General features: G+C 40.2%; 1 protein-coding gene across 6 annotated transcripts in view; it reads left to right on the top strand.

The window, feature by feature from the left end:
* The window catches only part of LOC114017892 (translation initiation factor IF-2-like), a 40,429-nt gene extending 25,436 nt beyond the window's left edge, over positions 1–14,993 (top strand). For 2 of the 6 annotated variants that reach the window (XR_008731014.1, XR_008731013.1), the window contains one exon: positions 10,165–11,181. Coding sequence is in view for 4 of the 6 variants with exons in the window: in XM_055702849.1 (XP_055558824.1) it covers positions 3–645; positions 4,188–4,291; positions 10,165–10,230 (813 nt within the window). In the remaining 2 variants the exon portion in view is untranslated. Of the gene's footprint in view, positions 1–2; positions 646–4,187; positions 4,292–10,164; positions 11,182–11,902 lie in introns of those variants that run through there. The other 4 variants (XM_055702849.1, XM_055702850.1, XM_055702848.1 and 1 more) reach the window with 4 other exon arrangements.
* Positions 14,994–17,572: the final 2,579 nt, after the last annotated feature.

Genomic DNA, 17,572 nt, shown 5'->3' with positions numbered 1-17,572 from the left:
AAATGTCGCCGTGGGCAGAAAGCTCTCCCCGTTCGGGTGAGCAGGGCACGGCCCGGGTGACCGCAGTCGGCGGAGGCAGCTGCAGCAGCGCCGGCCGGGGAGCGGCGGCGTTAGGACCCGGGCGGCCCCTCCCCGGCGCTCCGGAGACGCAGCTGCGGGGGCCGCGGCCGCGCGCGGACCTTGGCCGGCCGCGCCAGCTGCCGCCGGGCGGGCGGGCTCCGCGCCCGCTCCCCATTGGCTGCCCGCCGCGGCGCGCGCGGGGCGTGGCCGCCCCCTGGCCCGCCCCCTGGCCCGCCGGGAGCCCCGCGCCCGCCGCGGCCTCTGTGCGCGCCGGGGCAGCCCTGCGCGCCGCTCGGGTCGCGCGGTGCCTGGCCGGGGCAGCCTCCCTGCGCGGGGCGGGCTGCCGCGGGGCGAGCTGCTCGACCCCGGCCTGCGCGGCGCGGCTGGGGGCTTCCAGCCAGCGGGCTCGCCTTGGGGATGCCCCCGCGTTACGGCAGCGCGGGGTCGCCGTTGCGCGGTTTTCTGGGGCAGGTGAGGGCACGCTGAGCTCCGTGGCGCTGGGAACGGGCCTCCCCCTGCAACGCTGGGCCAGTGCTGGACCGGAGACACGCTCCGGCTTAGAGTTCTTGTGCACCTCGGGAAAAGGTGCGTGAATGATTGTAGGCAAAAGCATTTCTAGTCGCAAGAAATATTTTGTTCATTTCGGGAAGGTAATTTGCACAGCATGCGGACCAGATGATAAGCACAGTCTGACAGGTTACCGTGTGAGTTGAAGTAATTTTATTGCTTTGTTTATGGCAGTTTTCTTTTGTGCATATATAGGGTAAACTTAGATTTTCCTTTGGCAATACGGTGGATTGTGGCAGATGTTCATGTTCAAAAATAAGCTTCGTTAAAACCAAAAATTAATAGTAAAATATCTTCCATTTAATGCCTACACGACATTCACGCTATGAGACGGGAGTTCTACTCTTACAGCAGCTATGTATCCTGCTGAACTTTGTAGTTTAATATTTAAAACAAGACGTTAAGAATAAAAGAGTACTGATCATTAAATTAGAATTGAAGTGGAGCAGAAGCTGATACGTTATCTGACACTTGGCTTCTGTAGTGCCTGTCACAAAGTAATGGCTCCCTTAAACTGTACATTAATCATCAACGAGAAGTCCTGAAGTGTCTGTTTCAGTCCAGGAACTTCTTATTACCAAACAGCTTTTGTACCATTGGAATGCACAAAGAAATGCATTTAACAAGGAATTCCTTCACATCTAAATGAGGTTAGTTTACACCTTCTCCCCCCGAGTTTAGTTTATTGTAATTGCACACCCTCTACTTGAAAAAAGTGCATGGGGCAACTCGGCAGGTAAATGTACAGTTAAGTATATTTCAAGTTATCTATATTCAGTACATATTTTCAAGCATATAATAAAATAGCTTTAGAAAAGCAAAAGGTCCCTTCTATTTCAGCAAGTGATCACTATTTGTCAGTGGGGTGTATTATTAAAATGATCACAGGCAAAAGCTATACAACTAAAAGGTAAATCTAGCACGTGGTAATTCTTTTACTCACAAATTCACAGCCTGTGTGATCTGCAAAACAGAGAGTTAAACAAGGGGAATACATTTTATATTCAGTCTTCCTGGTGGTGAATGGTCTGCTGCTTTCAGAACATAGATGAAAATTTGGGTTCAGAAATTTTATGTTGCCTTTCTGCAGCCTGTGGGCTTGCTTTTGTGCCAGATAGCTTCTCTGTCACTGTGGACAGTAAGGTCTTCTCAGACCCACAGCTGTACATTGACTGAAGTTCCCTTCCCTAACAGAACCGGTACCTGTGCCTACATTGAAGTGTCACTGCACTGAGTTTATGTAGCCCTTTAAATTTCTCAGTTTCTTATGTAGCTCTTTAAATTTTGTCTTGGTACCAACTGCATTTTCTTTACCCAAGAAAGATTTCCTAGGCAATCTTTCTGGTTCTTTGTGCTGTCCGTATTACTGACCTTTCAAGTCTTCATTTGCACCCTGTATTGTACTGTGTGATGCTTCAGCCATTTATTTCTTGGGTTTACCTGACCCAGCCCCTAAGCCATGAAGTCCCATCCTTGCACTGGCAGTGCTGGCAGCTTCTCCTTCCCGTTCCCCCACTATGCCCTGCTCCCAAACAATGCTATCTTCTCTTTACCTTCCCAGAAGCAGTGGAAAAAATTCAAACAAAATATATGAAGCCCCATCCTTATGCTCTCTTTTGTGTTTTTTTTCCTTGCCTATCTTAATAAAATTGAGACTCTGATCTTTGAGAGAGAATTTTAATTTTCATTATGTCTTTGTAGTGACTAATACAATAGGGTAATGTGTTTTCTAGTGTGTGCTGTGACAATATGCGTTTCAAACTAAAACATGATCTAATCAAGATAACTAAGCAGTATAGTGGTGGCATGCTTAAGAATTAGTGCTTAAACTATTTCTAGTTTCCTTGCTTGTGAGTGATCAGTAAGTAGTCACTTTTGGGGTGCTTTTTAGCAAGATATGTGATGAGAATCCCCATTAAAACAATCGTTAACAAAAAAACAACAACAATCAAAAAAAAAGGGTAAGGGGAAAAATGTTCAATCTCAGGTCTTTGAAAAAATAGACAAACTTTTTAGAAGCTGGATGTGATTGAAAATCAGGAAAAATATATTTTAGGTAGAACTTGCAGTGATGGAGAAAATGAGTTTATAATCATGCTGATTTTTGTTTTTCATGTGTTTGCCTTTATTGCTTACATAAAAGCTTAATGTGTCCAAACTTCAGTAGTTTCAAAATCTTGTAACTGTGACTATACTGTTGTTAATGAGCTAGTAATAGTGTTTAATGCAAACTGTAGGAAAAGTTACCGTGAGATTGTGAGTAAGAGTTCAATAATGAAATCAAATTGCTATTCCTTTTTTTTAATTGATAGGAGTGGAGTTACCATATTGGCTTAAACCATAATACAGTTTCATGTTTCACTGGTAAATATATCCCAATGCCTCAGTTGATGTTAACTCTAAATAAATTTCTTCCTGATTTCTTTATGTAGTAAAGGGTTTGATTTATACCATTGTTGATAGGGACATTGTATTTATATTAATAACCGAATTTCCTTGATAATCAATATGAATAAATTACATACGATGTGAAAAACATTTCTTCTGATCAGTTTTGATTTTCCACACTTTGGATGTTTCTCTGTATTTTTTTCTTGTGTTACAAGGTAGCAACCACAGAAATGTCTGAGCTGCCCTCTCTAGAGCAGTTGTATTTTTTTTATGTCCACATATAATGCTCTTGATTTTAAACTTCCTAATTTATCTTTGTAGGATCTTTTTAGTGTTTATCACTGTTCACATTTGAGCCCTTTCCAGTTCTTTATTATCCTTTTGGAGAAGGGATGACCTGTACGTCATGTGGAGGTTTTTCTGTTAAGGTCACAGTATTGATTTTTATAATCTATTATACCGGCTTTCTTCTAATTCTCCTCCATTGTTTTAGAAGCCTGATTTAAAAAAAATTTTATTATTATTATTATTATAGCAGCATATTGAGCAGATATTTTCACTAAACTGCTGAAGTGGTCCTGAGGCCAAAACATCTTCTGTTCTTTCCCGTTACGACATAACTGGTCTAATGAAAAATTTCCATTAAACAGAGGCAGTTGTACCACCTCCGTTGTACCTGACACTGGCATTCAGCTGCCCCAGTGATCCAGTGCATGGAACTACACCATTAAAAAAGCAATCCTAGTCCTACCAGTAAAAGGTTGATTTTTCTCTTGGTTTGCTCCCTGAGCAGACTTACCAGTGATGGCTGCTGTTGCAAGGAGAATAGAGGGGCACATGGCAAAGGAAGGAGGAGGGTATGCAGTGATCTGTGTCAGATCAGTTTAACTGGCATAAAACTATGCAGAGTTGTAAAGGAGTGTGAAGATTGGTGTAAATGCAGGATGGATGAAAATGTATGTGTAAGCATAAGGTGAAAGAGCAAAACAAAGGGTTAAAGAAATGGCCTGTACTGATAATGAAAGACACTTTTTCCAGGACACCATTCCCAGCAGTGTCTGTGTGCTACAGCACAGATGACTTGCTAGTGGAAGACCTTGCATCCTAACAACAAGAGGATGGCGACAAGGGTGTAGTATATCACAAACATTGTTCTTTTTTCCTGTTAGCCAAACAGGAGAAGAGGCTGCAGGCATATATTTCAGACCTATATTCCAAACAAGGAAAAATGGACAATGGACAGCAATGTGGCCTAAGATTTATGGAAGACGAGGTAAGCAAGATCCTGAGGCAAAGGACTGTCTTGTCACAGTTGATGATTTCTGAAAGATATCCTAAAAGATCTGCTAAAAACCCTAGGGTTTTATTGCTAATCAAGAACAACTCCTGAAATGGGGTGAGGACATCAGTTAATAGCTCATGGCCCTTGTCCTCTGTTTTACATGGAAGTTATCCTGGCCAGGCCATTTGGACAGGTAAGTCTCGGTGCTTGTAAGTGAGCGTACGAGTGTGAGCATTTTAAATCTATGGGAGAATAAATGTCAGTGGGTAACGTCAACTTATCTGGAGATTCTGTAGGTAACTGTTACCTTCCCCTTGCCTAACACATTGAGTTATATTACACTAAGTTCCCTACAGTTCTGCCTTTAATTTGAAACTTCATAAAACACAGACTGTTTTCTCTTGCATTTATTTTAGTGTGTGTTTGTGATTTGTCATCATTTATACTTGGCGTTTTTGGGGTCCGCATTGTGCCATGACTCCAAGTAAGCTGAATAACTGCAGATTTTATGCCGTGGTACTCACCCCACTTTCTGGGTGACTAACAACTGTACCACAACACAGGGCCAAATCCATTCTTTTGAGACACTTTGCAGTTAACTCTTTGCCATTAATGGCATTTATTATAATGAAAACAATTATTTAATCCAGTATTTCGCCTTGTTTATTCTCATCAGGTTTTAATCTATGACTGTCTGCATCTTTGTTTGTTTGTTTGCTTGAGGAGGATTTGTTTTCTTACTTCAGGCTTTGAAAGAACTTCTTTTCTGTTATCCAGATGAATAGATCCAGAGCAAGAACTAGATCATCATCAGTAGTAGTTGTTCTATTCTGTTTCTTTTGTACGTGATGCCTAGTGTGACTTTGGCTTATTGTTTGTACTAGAATTAGATTTCCAAATTTGTGTGAGACTCCTTTTTAATTCAAGTAACTTCTTGAAGGTCATTGTTTCTTCATAATGTTTTATTATCTTTTTCCCAGCAATAAGCATGTTTTTGGGGACTCGGAGATTTTCTTAGCATGTAAGATATATCTAGGAGTTTTGCTTCCTTATTTTGGGCTTTAGAGACCTTCTTCATGTTACTGAAATCTCCTAAATACACCCTAAATACAGGGTATATTTAAAGTTCAGTAGGTTTAACAGGGAGAAGTGTGCATTGTGGGGCATGAACTCTTTGCCTATATGAAGGGACTCCTTATATTTCTAAGTTTTACCAGTCTTACATTTTACCTTTTTCTCATTGATTGTTTCAGAAAATAGCTGATGACATCTGTCACACACATGACAAGGGCTTCCACAGTTTGTTTCTCCCACCCTGCTTCCTCTGCCAAAAATTCTGTATGCATCTTGGATCCACATATACCTTTCCATCACTCTTATTCTCCCTTCTCTTTCACTGTGTTGAATTGTCTTGAGGATTTGCCCATCATTGGTACTGGGGAGAAAACAAGCTGGTGCCAGCCATGAATGCATTCCAGCTCTTTGTTTTAGGATTAGGGATTTTAGAAAATACAAAGTAGAATCATAGCTGTGCATCTTCTACCTGGCATGTGTGCATAGTTCTATGAAAATTACATTATCAGGTACTGTTTAATAAAATGCTGCATGGCATTGTAAGACTGGTTTTTTTTATTACTGTAAAGTAGTGCTGTTTAGATGTTGAAGTTCCTGTGATGCTAGGCACCACACAAACAGGCTGAAAAGTTTATCTGCAGTCCTAAATGTTTGCAATGTAAATAGTTGAAAGGAGTTGAATATACACAGATGAGAAGGGAAATACTAGGAGTTGAGGGAGAACATTCATATTTCAGGCATCCAACTCATGTACCTAAATCAGAAGACTGATCTCCCTAGGCCATTTCCACACCTTACCCAGAGACTCCTTCAGAGGACAGTTTGGAATATTTTAGGCATTCCTTCATCAAAATTGTTCTCAACAGGAGCCTCTTTCCATTTACCGCATAGGAGGATTCATGTCCTACATCCCACACTTGCCTACTTCAGTTACTTAAAAGTAGGTGGTGTGTATATACCTTCTTATCACACATTTTGCTCATAGGGGCTGTAGGGGCACCTTGGTAAGCTGAATTTCAGAGAAAGCTTTGAAGAACAGCAATGCGAAGTATGTTTTCAGATATTTAAGGGAATTTCCCTAAAGTGTAAGGTGTAAAACAGGAAAAGGCATGAGGTGTTTGTTTGAAAATATAACGTGGGTGAGAGAAGAGCTGAATGACGCTAAATGATGGGTGGGAGATAGGAAGGGAAGAGATACAAGAAGCGCCTCTGACTTTTTTTTTTAAAAATAATTCTTTTTTTTTCCCCAGGAAAAAGTGGGGGTTTTGAAAGTGTTTTAGCCAAACAGAAAATAATAAACAAATCAGACAGTATGATCTAACGGTCTTTTCAGCTTTATGTTTCATGAAAATTGGCCTAGCTTCAAATGCCAGCAAACCACAGCTGTCTTCCTGATGATGATTAAGGAACAATAGGTGCGGTGGTGATAAGCAAGGACGAATGGGCCTTGAAAGTGAAGACAAGTAACAGATCTTCCAGGAGAAGTCAGGGAGAGCTGTAGAGACAGCAATGGGTTCTCTGATCAGCTAGCAAAAGGGTATTTGCAGCAGTGTTCTGAATGAATGCGAGTGAGATCAGGCTGTGTTTCTCAAATGCAGAGAGAAAAACATTGCTGAATCAAAGTGTGATGATGAGGGTAACCTGATGGAATGCTTCAGTTGATTGAAAGAATTAATACATCTTGGAAATGTTGTACTGAAAGTATCTGCAAATTACGAATACGAATCTTATGGTTTGTAGTAAATTTGGGATCTCAGGTGATGCTAGAATTATCTGTCTGAGCAATAGGCAGGATGACTGTGTAGCTGTGCAGTGTTGTGTATGTCACCAGCAATTAAGTCATTCATATGAAAACCTTAAAGATCTGTCCTCAAATACAATTGTATTGTTTATTATTTGGAGTTCTTTGCTCCTATGATTGCTTCCCAGGTAATATTTCTTAGAATATTTCCCTACCTGCCACTAAGGACGGGATGTTAATTGTTGAGTTTGATTTGTAATGTCGCAGTGGGGTGCCTAGCATGAAAAGGTGTGTGTTGCATTTGCAGGGAAAGCACCGAGCGTTTTATTTGGTTTATGGTATTAATGAACACCAGGTACGGTAATTTCTTTACAATTAAATTATGAAGTCAAGTCCCTAATAACTATACTCCATAGTACTTCAGTAATATAATTAATTGGTTCAGTTCCTCATTCTGATCCTGCCTGATGATGTAAGAATCCTCCCCAAGAGGAGGAAGCTTTCAGTTTGCTTGAGGCTTTTATAGCCAAGTCCTGTACCAGCCACAGCCATACTTTCCTTCCCCCTTCAGCATGTCCCAGAGCTCACACGCTGAGAAGAGGGACTGCAGAAAGGGCAGAGGATATCTGCTCTTAGCTAATTTTCCACTGGCGTATAGTCGTGTGGGCATGGTAGCAAACAGGTGAGAATTAGAATTGTTTCTAGGCCTTTCTCACTTAAACCAGAGATGAAGCAACTTTAGTATCAGGGAGGCATAACCCGAAGTAAAACAAACAGCTTTTTATCTGCTTTCTTGTTATTTTTACAACAGATACATTTCCACCAGGGTTGGAAATATAAACGGTTCATGCATTTTTGCAAAAGCAAGAAGAAAGATTGTCTTAGGTGTCTAGTAGTTAGATGTCCAGATTAAAATAATGAAATATGTAGTATGCTCAGGGAATAGAAATTAAAAAATTGCCTATCCTCAGAAATGTGACTCTTTGGAAAGGAATTTGATATTAATAGCACTTCAGTAGTTTCAGGTTTTTCAGAGAAAGAGCAGTGATAGCCAGGTAAGGCAGTAAATGACCTTTTGCTTGCTAAAAAGTGTGAAATTGTAAATTCCTGAGTAAACACACTTCATGGCATGCCAGACATCTGTGGGCCAAAGGTGACATGTGTCTGTGGGATCCCGGCAGCTGGATGCTCACAGCTGGTGGGGAGAGATGAAGCGGGAGGTCAGGCATCCCTCTGCTCCCCACTCGCCCTGCGGCTGGGACCTCCGCCTGCACACGGCGAGGCAGGACCTGCTGAGGTGTTCTTCCTTCCTTCTGCCCCAACATGCTTACTGAACAACAGCCAGATATTAGTCTGTAACCCTCTTGAGATAAACCGACCAAAATATGACACTATATTCTAAATGTGGTGTTACAGGTTCTTTATTATGTACCAGTTTCTGGCATGCATGTGGTATACAAGTGGGAATTCAACAGTAAAGTGGAGATAAAGATTTTGGTACCTATCCTGACCTAACACCAACACTAAGAAGATGAAACCATTACTTTCTCCCACAGATTTTGGAAATCATACCTGCCTTGCATGTCCATGAATTTCCTCATATATAAGTAATCTGAGTAAAGTCAGTGTCTCGTCTCTGCCAAAAGGGTATCTTAATGTCCGAAGTGCATATTGAATAGAAAATTTTGTATATAGAATTTTTTCTTGCCTAGAAATAATAGCAATTTGAGTCTTTTTACCTCTCAGTCAGTGCTATTGACAAATCAACATCTCTTTCAATGAATTTCAGGTGTTCGTGTCCTCGCGTATCTTGGAATAATTTTTAAACTTATTTTATTTTATATGAAGGATCTTGCTGCATCTTAAGCCGTCAAGTAGGGGATATAAAAGTAATCAGAGACGGTTGATTCTCCTGAACATTTTTTTGGACAGAAAGTGTGTTTTTATTGATTTGTCTGATTATTTGCTGATCTCTGAAGACCTAACTGTACTATAGTAAAGGAAAGAATGGTATCATACTCCTGGACAACCTGATAGTATTTTTGGTCTGGCTAGCTCAAAGAGGTAGTACTGGTGAAGGTGCAAGGTGCAGTGATGTTTACAGGCCTGGTGAATTGGCCATTACATGCTCCTGAGCTGACAGATAGCCACAGGAAGGTCATAGGTAGAGAGAAAGCATGGACTCCTTCCTGGGGTGGATGATTAACGCTGCTGCTGAAGTTCAGATGACATGATATTCCATGGTGTAGCCTGTGGTTCTGTGTGCTTGTTCCACCCTAAACCTGATATTCCTGTAGTGTCTTCACTGCTGCTGTCACACATCCCTGTTGTATTAAAGCCTATATTTCAGTTGGCAAACCTCCTTATAAAGCTGACATTTTTTTGAGACAGTCTATTTTCTCATTGGCAATTGTATATGGTACTAGGTGCATGCTACTGTGGGGTTTTATTAGTATGGCAGGGAGAAACATCTACATAAAAAGTTACTTTATCTGACACGCTGCCAAGCTAGAACTTCTCACAACCTTCAGATAGGCATAACAGTGAAAGGTTTTTTTATAGAAATAATATTACTTTCTGTCAGTTTTACAGTGTTTTAAAATGTGGTAAGATTATCTCATTTTAGTTTTGCCACCATGTTACTAAGAGGCTAAAAATCTACACATCTAGAAATGGAAGAGTTGATGAAGATCAAAACATCACCTTTATTGATTTTTCAGACCACAATCTTTTGTTTAAAATAATAAAACAAATTATATATACATAAGAAAGAGTGGCAGCATGCAGGAGGTGAGCAAACCCACTGCAGGTATTCGTATTTGCCTGAAGGGGAATATGGCATGATCAATTAATGCTGTATAAAGCTCTTGATGTCAGATACCACTTTAGCCTTTCCTGTAGCTGCAGCGTTTTTGGTAAAAATGTAAATCTTGTAATGGTCTAGATACTCAGATTATTTTTCTGAGTTTTATTTTTCACTAGTCTGGTGTCTTTTTAGAGGTGTGCGTTGTGTTACCTGATTTCACCCTTCTTCTGTTTGCGTATTTAGGCCCTAATCCTGCCACTGGATTTGTCCAAATGGATCTCGATAGCCATAACCATGGGGCCTGACTGAGTTCATGGGACTCTGGATGACTGCAAGTTCCTACTCTGAAGATCTGATTGTAGGCCTGAACCTAAATTTCTGTTTTATTCCCCTGTCTATTTGCTTCTAATTCATGAAAATTATCCTGCCAAACAATACTGTATTTGAATCTCATGCGCATCTACTTCAGTAGCATTAGGACACCATGTGCTTGCAGCGTTGTCAGGCATCATCAAAATACTTCTGTTGTCAGGTGCCAAAAACTCACGATTGATGTGATTATTGTGTAATATTTTTACATTCAATGGCTTCCTACCTAAAATGGACATCATCACCTGTGTTTTCAGTCATTGTGGTATCTGTTTAACTCAGATTTTGAAGTCAGAATAACTGTTGGAGCTCTATTCAAGACATTTTAAAATATGCTGATAGACTTTTTTTTTTAATTTTGCAATGTGCAAAATTTTGCAATAGTAGCCTGCTATTACTGAAATCTTTCAATATGATGATACTCTGTGATGTAGACCAATAAAATAAGTAGGAAAAGGCATTAACTTTTACTAGCTCTTCTGTTGCTTTTCTATTTCTGTGGCTGTGGTTATATGACATACTATATAGCTGAGAGTGAGGATATTTTTATTTTTGTGAACCAGAGAGTATCTTTTGTTTACACTGAGTGCTGTTCCCTGTTCTATTCCATATGACCATGCTGCAGTTTCACTGAGTAATAAAGTTAAATAGCTCTGATAGAAGCTGGAAAGGACTTTGCAAAATTGCATTGAAAATAGAGTTTGAGAGGAAGAATGGATATGTCCCTTCCTGTGCATGCTAGTATTTATACTGTGTAGACTTTTTAAAGCAAGTATATAGCAATATAGGATAATTAACGGATGAAAAGATCCAAAACTTTCTCTGTATATAGAGAATCAGAAATACCTTTTTTTTTTTGCCTTTGTAGGCATATTACAATGATATCTAAGAGCTTCACAGTATTTGGTGAATTTTTGCTTATTCCCAAAACAACAGAAAGGCACCGCTGTCCTGTTTGACAAGGAGAAAACCAAGCCACTCAGTCAGTCAGTAGGAAAGTTGATGATATTAATTGGGTTCTCCTGCCTTTTAAACTCATGCCTCCAGCTCCATTTCCCCCTCAAAAGCCAAAGCTTCCATTATAATCAGCTGCTTTGCATTTCTACATAAAAGGCCCAAGGTGTTTCAGTTTGGACTCCCAGAAAATGAGGAAGACAAGGTTGGTGGCCACCTGCCAAGGTACTTGGTCTGACTGGCTCCTCATTCACAGAAGCCGATGGCGAAGGCAGAGGCAGAACTGAGTGTTCCTGTGTGGCGTTCAACTGCCTTAACCACATGCCCATTGCTCTCTTCCTGTAGTTGTCTGTCTTGTTCTCTGCACAACTTCTAGAGCAAACACATATACCAACCTATAAATAATCTAATTCGATACAGAACCCTGATTCACTTCCTGAGCAGCGTGTGTCCTGCACACACAGGGCGGCCACAATCCTCTGGAAAAATTCAGCAGAGTGGATGAGGGCAAATATTAAGGCTATTAAGTATTTAAACTTTGCAATGAAATTGTGTTCTTTTAATGTAGCTTATTATAGCTGTAGCTTGAAGTATTTTTAATAAGAAACAAGAAAAGATGAATGCTTTTAAAACTGGTTGTAACCGTTTCCCTGTCTAGCATGTGAACGTGAATATTCAGCTCGGTGAAATACAGAACATCAGCTGGTAGGAGGCTGGCCACCTCGAGGGAGGAAGGGAAGAAGACTGGGTAGTAAATGCACAGGTAATACCCTTAAAATACAGTTTGCTTTTGAGTCTCAGGGACTATTTCGGGAGAGTTTACCCTAGCTTTTGTTTTCTCTTCAGCATTCCCAGCTCAAGAAATTAGATCCTCTGAGTTTCTTGTGCAATAGATGTTTGGAGTGTATGGTGTGTTGCTATAGTCTGCTAATAGGTGTAAATAAAGGAACGGAAAACAAAGGTGGGATTTTCTCTTATCTGTCTTCTTCCATTAGTCAGGAAGAGGAGGCAGTCCTCAAGTCTTCATGTTTTCTCCCAGATGAATTTCAGGGGCGATCAATACAATCCTTGAGCTCAAAACAGGTAGCAAAACCTTTTATAATAGAAAATGTTGTACTCCACTTGTCCCTTTAATCTTCTTCCTGGTCAAACTGTAGTAGCCTGTTGTGTTTGTAAGCTACCAAGAATGGTGTGGAGATTCCAGTGCCGGAGCAGTGGTGTTGGGAATCACAAGCTTACCTCTTTATGTTTTATGTTAGACTTGATTTTGAGGTTTTTTTCTGGATAAATCTTGCCAGACCATAGCCCAGCTCTCAGTTTTTATTAATGTTCTACCTTATCCATGGGTGACACCTGAGATTCGGTGGCCAGACTAGTCATTTGCTATGACGAAAACAAAGCAGCCTTATGCTTTGCTTTTGCATGTTTTCCTCTGGGTTTTGCAGTCTTTTCCCACAAGGAAGGCAGCAAATTCAGATGGCCTGTAAACAGCGCTGGAGATGATACTAAGATATACAGGTAGTTAGGAAAATTTTGGTCAAACCATTCACTGAAATTCATAAAAATCAAAACACTTGTCAGTGGAACTCATGTACTTTTGCATTTTGCTGTGAAGAAAACAATAAAACACTGCTTTTAACACTTGTTTTTTTAAATAAGGATCAGTTTTTGAATTTTCACAGCTATAGGGAAATTGTGGGAGCAGGAAGTGTCTTGATAGGGTAGAATCATCTTAAGCTAGTATCTCAACTCTGCACTTTGTATCGTGAAACCATGGCCTGAAACTGCTGCCTGTCATATCATCATCGATTTATTATGTTACTTCATCTTACACATTATTTGTAGTTGTTTGGTTGGGATTGTTTGCTGGGCTTAGTTTGTGCTTTTTGGGTTGGCTGGTTGGGGGTTTTTTTGCTAGCACTTAATGTGAGTGAGCCCTGATCCATGACTTGGCTTCCAGGTACTAGGGTAATACAAGTAGTAATCATGTGTGCTGCTAAAAATGTTCTACCTTATTTCGATTTGCATTTGTTTACCTACAGCTTCTAGTTATTGATTCTGGTTACGCCTTTCTCTGATGGATAAAAGAGCTCTTTAGGACTCACTGTTTTCTCCCCAGGAAGGTGCTTTTACCCTGTAATCAAGTTACTGCGCCTTTTTTGTTGTTGTTTTTGTTTGGTTTTTGTTAAAGCCAAACTGAGTGAGCTTTTTGCGGTTCTCATTATTTCTTTTCACCTTCTTGGATGAGTTTTGGGGCTCTTTTCTATCCTTTCTCTAATTTTTCTATTAAAAGAGAGACAAAACTATTTTGCTAGTCACATATACAGCAGTGAAATTGCTTCACTAGTTACCCCTGTGTTAGTATGGTCAGAATTTGATGTTTTTGCAAGGTCAGATAAAACAAACAATTACTTTATATAACTTCAGCACATCTGAGTGTGTAATTATTAGAGGACAGAAAAGGATGGACCATTTTAAAAACATTTAAATGCTTCATAAACTTCAAAAGGGCTATCAAATCATCCAGAATGGGTGTGCAGGAGGGATTGCAGAAGTGTTTGCATTGAGGTTTTTAAGGAGATAGAAGTGAAATAAAAGTAATAATCTTAATTGTAAAGCCACAATAATACAGAAAACCTTAAGTGCTATGGATAACATGGTAATATGTACTTTCCAAAATTTTGTAGCATTGAATGCAAAATCTTTGTTTGTAACAGACTAGGCAGGCCACTGAAAATAGAGACTGTGAATGGGCGTGCACATATGCATCCTTTACATCCATTTAATCCCATAAGTAGCCACTTGCTTATGTTCTGCTGTAATAAAAGAAATAACATAGTATTAAGAATTTCTTTTGTTACAAAAGCTGTCACCATGAAGTCATGTGTGAGTTCCAACAATCAAAATCCATAGCTTGAAAGAGGGTCTTGGAATTTTTACTGCTTTAGTATTTCTTAACAAAGGAGTGGCTGTTCGTTTTGATTTTGATCTGTACTTTAGGACAAGGTTGAGTTAAATTTACCCTAAGGAGACTAACCAGATGCCTGGTCAAAGCATCTCAGACTACCCAGTGACTTTTATGCATATCATGCATATCAGCATCTGAATTGAATCTGCATCCACAGATCCGCACTTCTTCCTTATGGAAACAATCAGATTTTCAGTAAATTGAACTACAGGCTGTTTAAAGTCTCAGTGCTGCAGATCAGTTTAATGCAAGTTTGTCTAACATTGTCTCTTACACAAATTTGATGTCACCAGGTTGACTTTCTGTCCAAACTGTCTTGCTTTTTAACTTTGAAAGGAGTACTCCTTTCTGTTTTGGCAGCATTCCCTCAGTGAAACTTGGGGCATATTCAATAAGGAGCGTAATTTGTTTCAGCAAAATTAAAGTTCATGGAAACATGGTAAATGAGGAAAAAAAGGAGAATTAAAATAATGTAAAAGACTTTAAATCCTCTAAAACTCCTGAAAAAGGAGTAAAGGCAAATAAGGACAGAACAGAAAGCCAAATGGCCTCTGGCTAAGAAAGTACTAGTCTAAATAGGTTTAGACTACAAGTGTGTGTTAATGAAAAAGTTAATACTAAGATTTTGGTAGCAGTGGGTGACTTGGGCTAGAAGATGTCCCCCTGCGATGATGAGCTCACAGAGCCCTTTTCAAAGTGACTATCTGAGAGAAGTGGGCATTCCCTTGGATGCCTTTTGTTGTCACAGGTTTAGTTTATATAAAGTTTGTAATTTCTTACATCCTAGGTTGCCTCAGTTTCTTCTCCTGAGTCTCCCAAGTCCTGGAATAGAACACTTAAATAAAGGGAGAAGATGGCACTGGGAAAGAAGATGGTAGAAGAAACAGGATGATTATCATAGCAGCTGGAGACAGTCTCCGTAAGAATACTAGCATGACTTCATTTCTCTGAACAGTCATTTAAGAGGTGATCCTCCTTCCTGAACCAGTAATAAATTGGGACGGCTGCATATAATGGTAGGTGTTTGATCAATGCAGCATCCACTGGAGTGTAACATATACTGGATAACTATTCTGGCGGTGGGGAGAGTGGAGGGGTGGCTGGCAAATTATCTTCCCATGAAATAATACTACTGATAAGTATTTGTTGAGCAGGTTCAGCTGCCACAGTGCATTTTCCAGCTTCTCTTTGTACAGGAGTATGGGGGAAAGAAGAGAGAAAGGGGACAGAAAGGAGAGAGGTGAGGAAAGGATAACAGTTTTTTAAGACTTCCTATGCTTTTCCAGGATATGTTCTTTGCCCTCCTTAAGTGATTCACTCTGATAACTTGTAGTACTTGTAATCTTCCTTGAGCACTGTATCTCATTGGGAAGTGCTGAATACGTGGACGATTCCCTGAATGAATGAGAAACACTGAATGAGAAACGCTCCATTGTCTACCCTTGCATTGTTAGGAATGAGATGAACACTACTCAGGGACAACCATACACACTTGGCTGTATTCAGTGGAAGGGAGAGACTGTCAAACTATGCAAGTTCCTTTCTGAAGCTATGAGCTAATGTTTATTTCCTCCAGCAGTTCCTGTAACTGCTTGCTTGCAGTGTAGACATCACAGTAGATCCTGTGTAGTTTCCAGATAGTGGTATGTGCTGCATCCCTTATTTCTTTGGATGTCAGCATCACATGAATTCATATTATTTTCCTGTTCTGTGGAGATAATACTGCTAGGATTTCTAATATCGGGGACTGTGTTGGTGTTAGTTGTCTTCTACATATTCAGAAGCAGATGGCTTAGCCTGTGTTGCAGATATGGATAGAGTCCTGTATAAAGCGTTAGAGTACAGATCTGAGTGATATTTGTATATTGTGCATTTTCAGAAAACTTGTAGGTAAGAGAGTAGTAGCTCTGTTCCAGCATTATACCTGGCTCAAGGAATCTTGCCAATCTAACTTGAGGCATTGAGGGCTATCTAAAGGAGTCCTGAATGTGAGGGAGCATATCTTGTTGAGTCTTTTGGGCTGGATAAAATAGGAAGGAAGGGAATCTGAGATATTTTTCATCACCTTAGCCTGGCCGGATTCTGCCTGTTCAGATGTAGAAGTCTAATAGTGGCGTCAGCATCAGAAGCTTACCTGCTACTACAGTGGTCTGAGGGAGGCTGTGTTTAGAGAAGAGTGTCTGTGAAGGTGGACAGTAGCATTTTTGGTTTATTAGAAGCAGGTGATATCTCTTATCTTGGTGGTAGACTTGAGTGTACAATCACCTAAATGGTCTGGAGATTTTGGGGAGGGACTGAATATTTGATGCAATGTTTCCAGAAAGTTGAAGAGGTAAGTGGATGTTGCACTGCATGTTGTGCTCTCAGCAAATCAAACATCTCAACAGGTCAATAATTTCAGAAATAGTGCAGTTCTAGAAAAACATTCCTTGAACTCCTTTTTTCTGTTGAAGCTGAACACAGTTCCTATCTGTCTGTAACCCAGCATTGAGAGCTTCACAGAGACATTTAAAGAAGTTATGTAGGAATAGGATGCTAAAGGAATCACATGTCATAACAGTAAATAATTTCCATCACTGTCACCATGAAATGGTTACTTTCTATACACATTTTCACTGTAAAAAAATGTTCATGGCATACTGATCATCAGAAGAAAAGTCAATACTGATGTATCTTCAGCAGGTTTGCCCAATTCATGAGCTGAACAGTGTAGGTATACACTTTTGCTATGGAAATATGTTTTCTTGGAAGCTTTACTATTTATCTGTTAATTCCTCAAAAGCCTATACAAATGTAATGTTGACCATTCTATGTTGAAGTGCTTTGTAAGTACTGACCCTGATTTAAGAATGTATCAGCTCTAGAAACAATGGAATTGTCTGCAGGGCTCACATGTCAACAAAAATCAGCTGGTTCACACATGAAGCCTGGTGAGGAAATTACCGCAGCAGCATGGGTGCCATCCCTGCTCCCTGACTGCCTCTCCCAGACCACTTCCTTCAGTCAGCTGAGGTTACTTTGCGTGGCTGCTGCTTGTCCGCAGTCACTGCTTACTCGCCCATGTAGACTAGCCAGCCACTCATCCATGCTGAAAGGACAAATGGCTGTCTGATATCTTGTTCTCTAGATAACTCTCACTAATAGAAGAGAGCCAATAATATATGCAGATTACTTGATGCAATCTGAGCAAATCCAGCCAGAAAGGTGAAGCGGAGCACATTCCATGCATTGTTACTATTTGCAGACATGCTAAGTCTCATTTCTTTGAATGGGGTCTTTCTCCTTCGGAAATTATTTTAAGGAGCTATTTGGCAGATTCCAAATAAGGCACCGGAGAAAAATATTGGTTGTAAGTCTGCA

The sequence above is a fragment of the Falco cherrug genome, chromosome 2 (genome assembly GCF_023634085.1).
Source record: "Falco cherrug isolate bFalChe1 chromosome 2, bFalChe1.pri, whole genome shotgun sequence".
Classification (NCBI taxonomy): Eukaryota; Metazoa; Chordata; class Aves; order Falconiformes; family Falconidae; genus Falco; species Falco cherrug.
The sequence above is the reverse complement of the archived record's forward strand: the minus strand, read 5'-3'. Positions and strand labels throughout refer to the sequence as shown.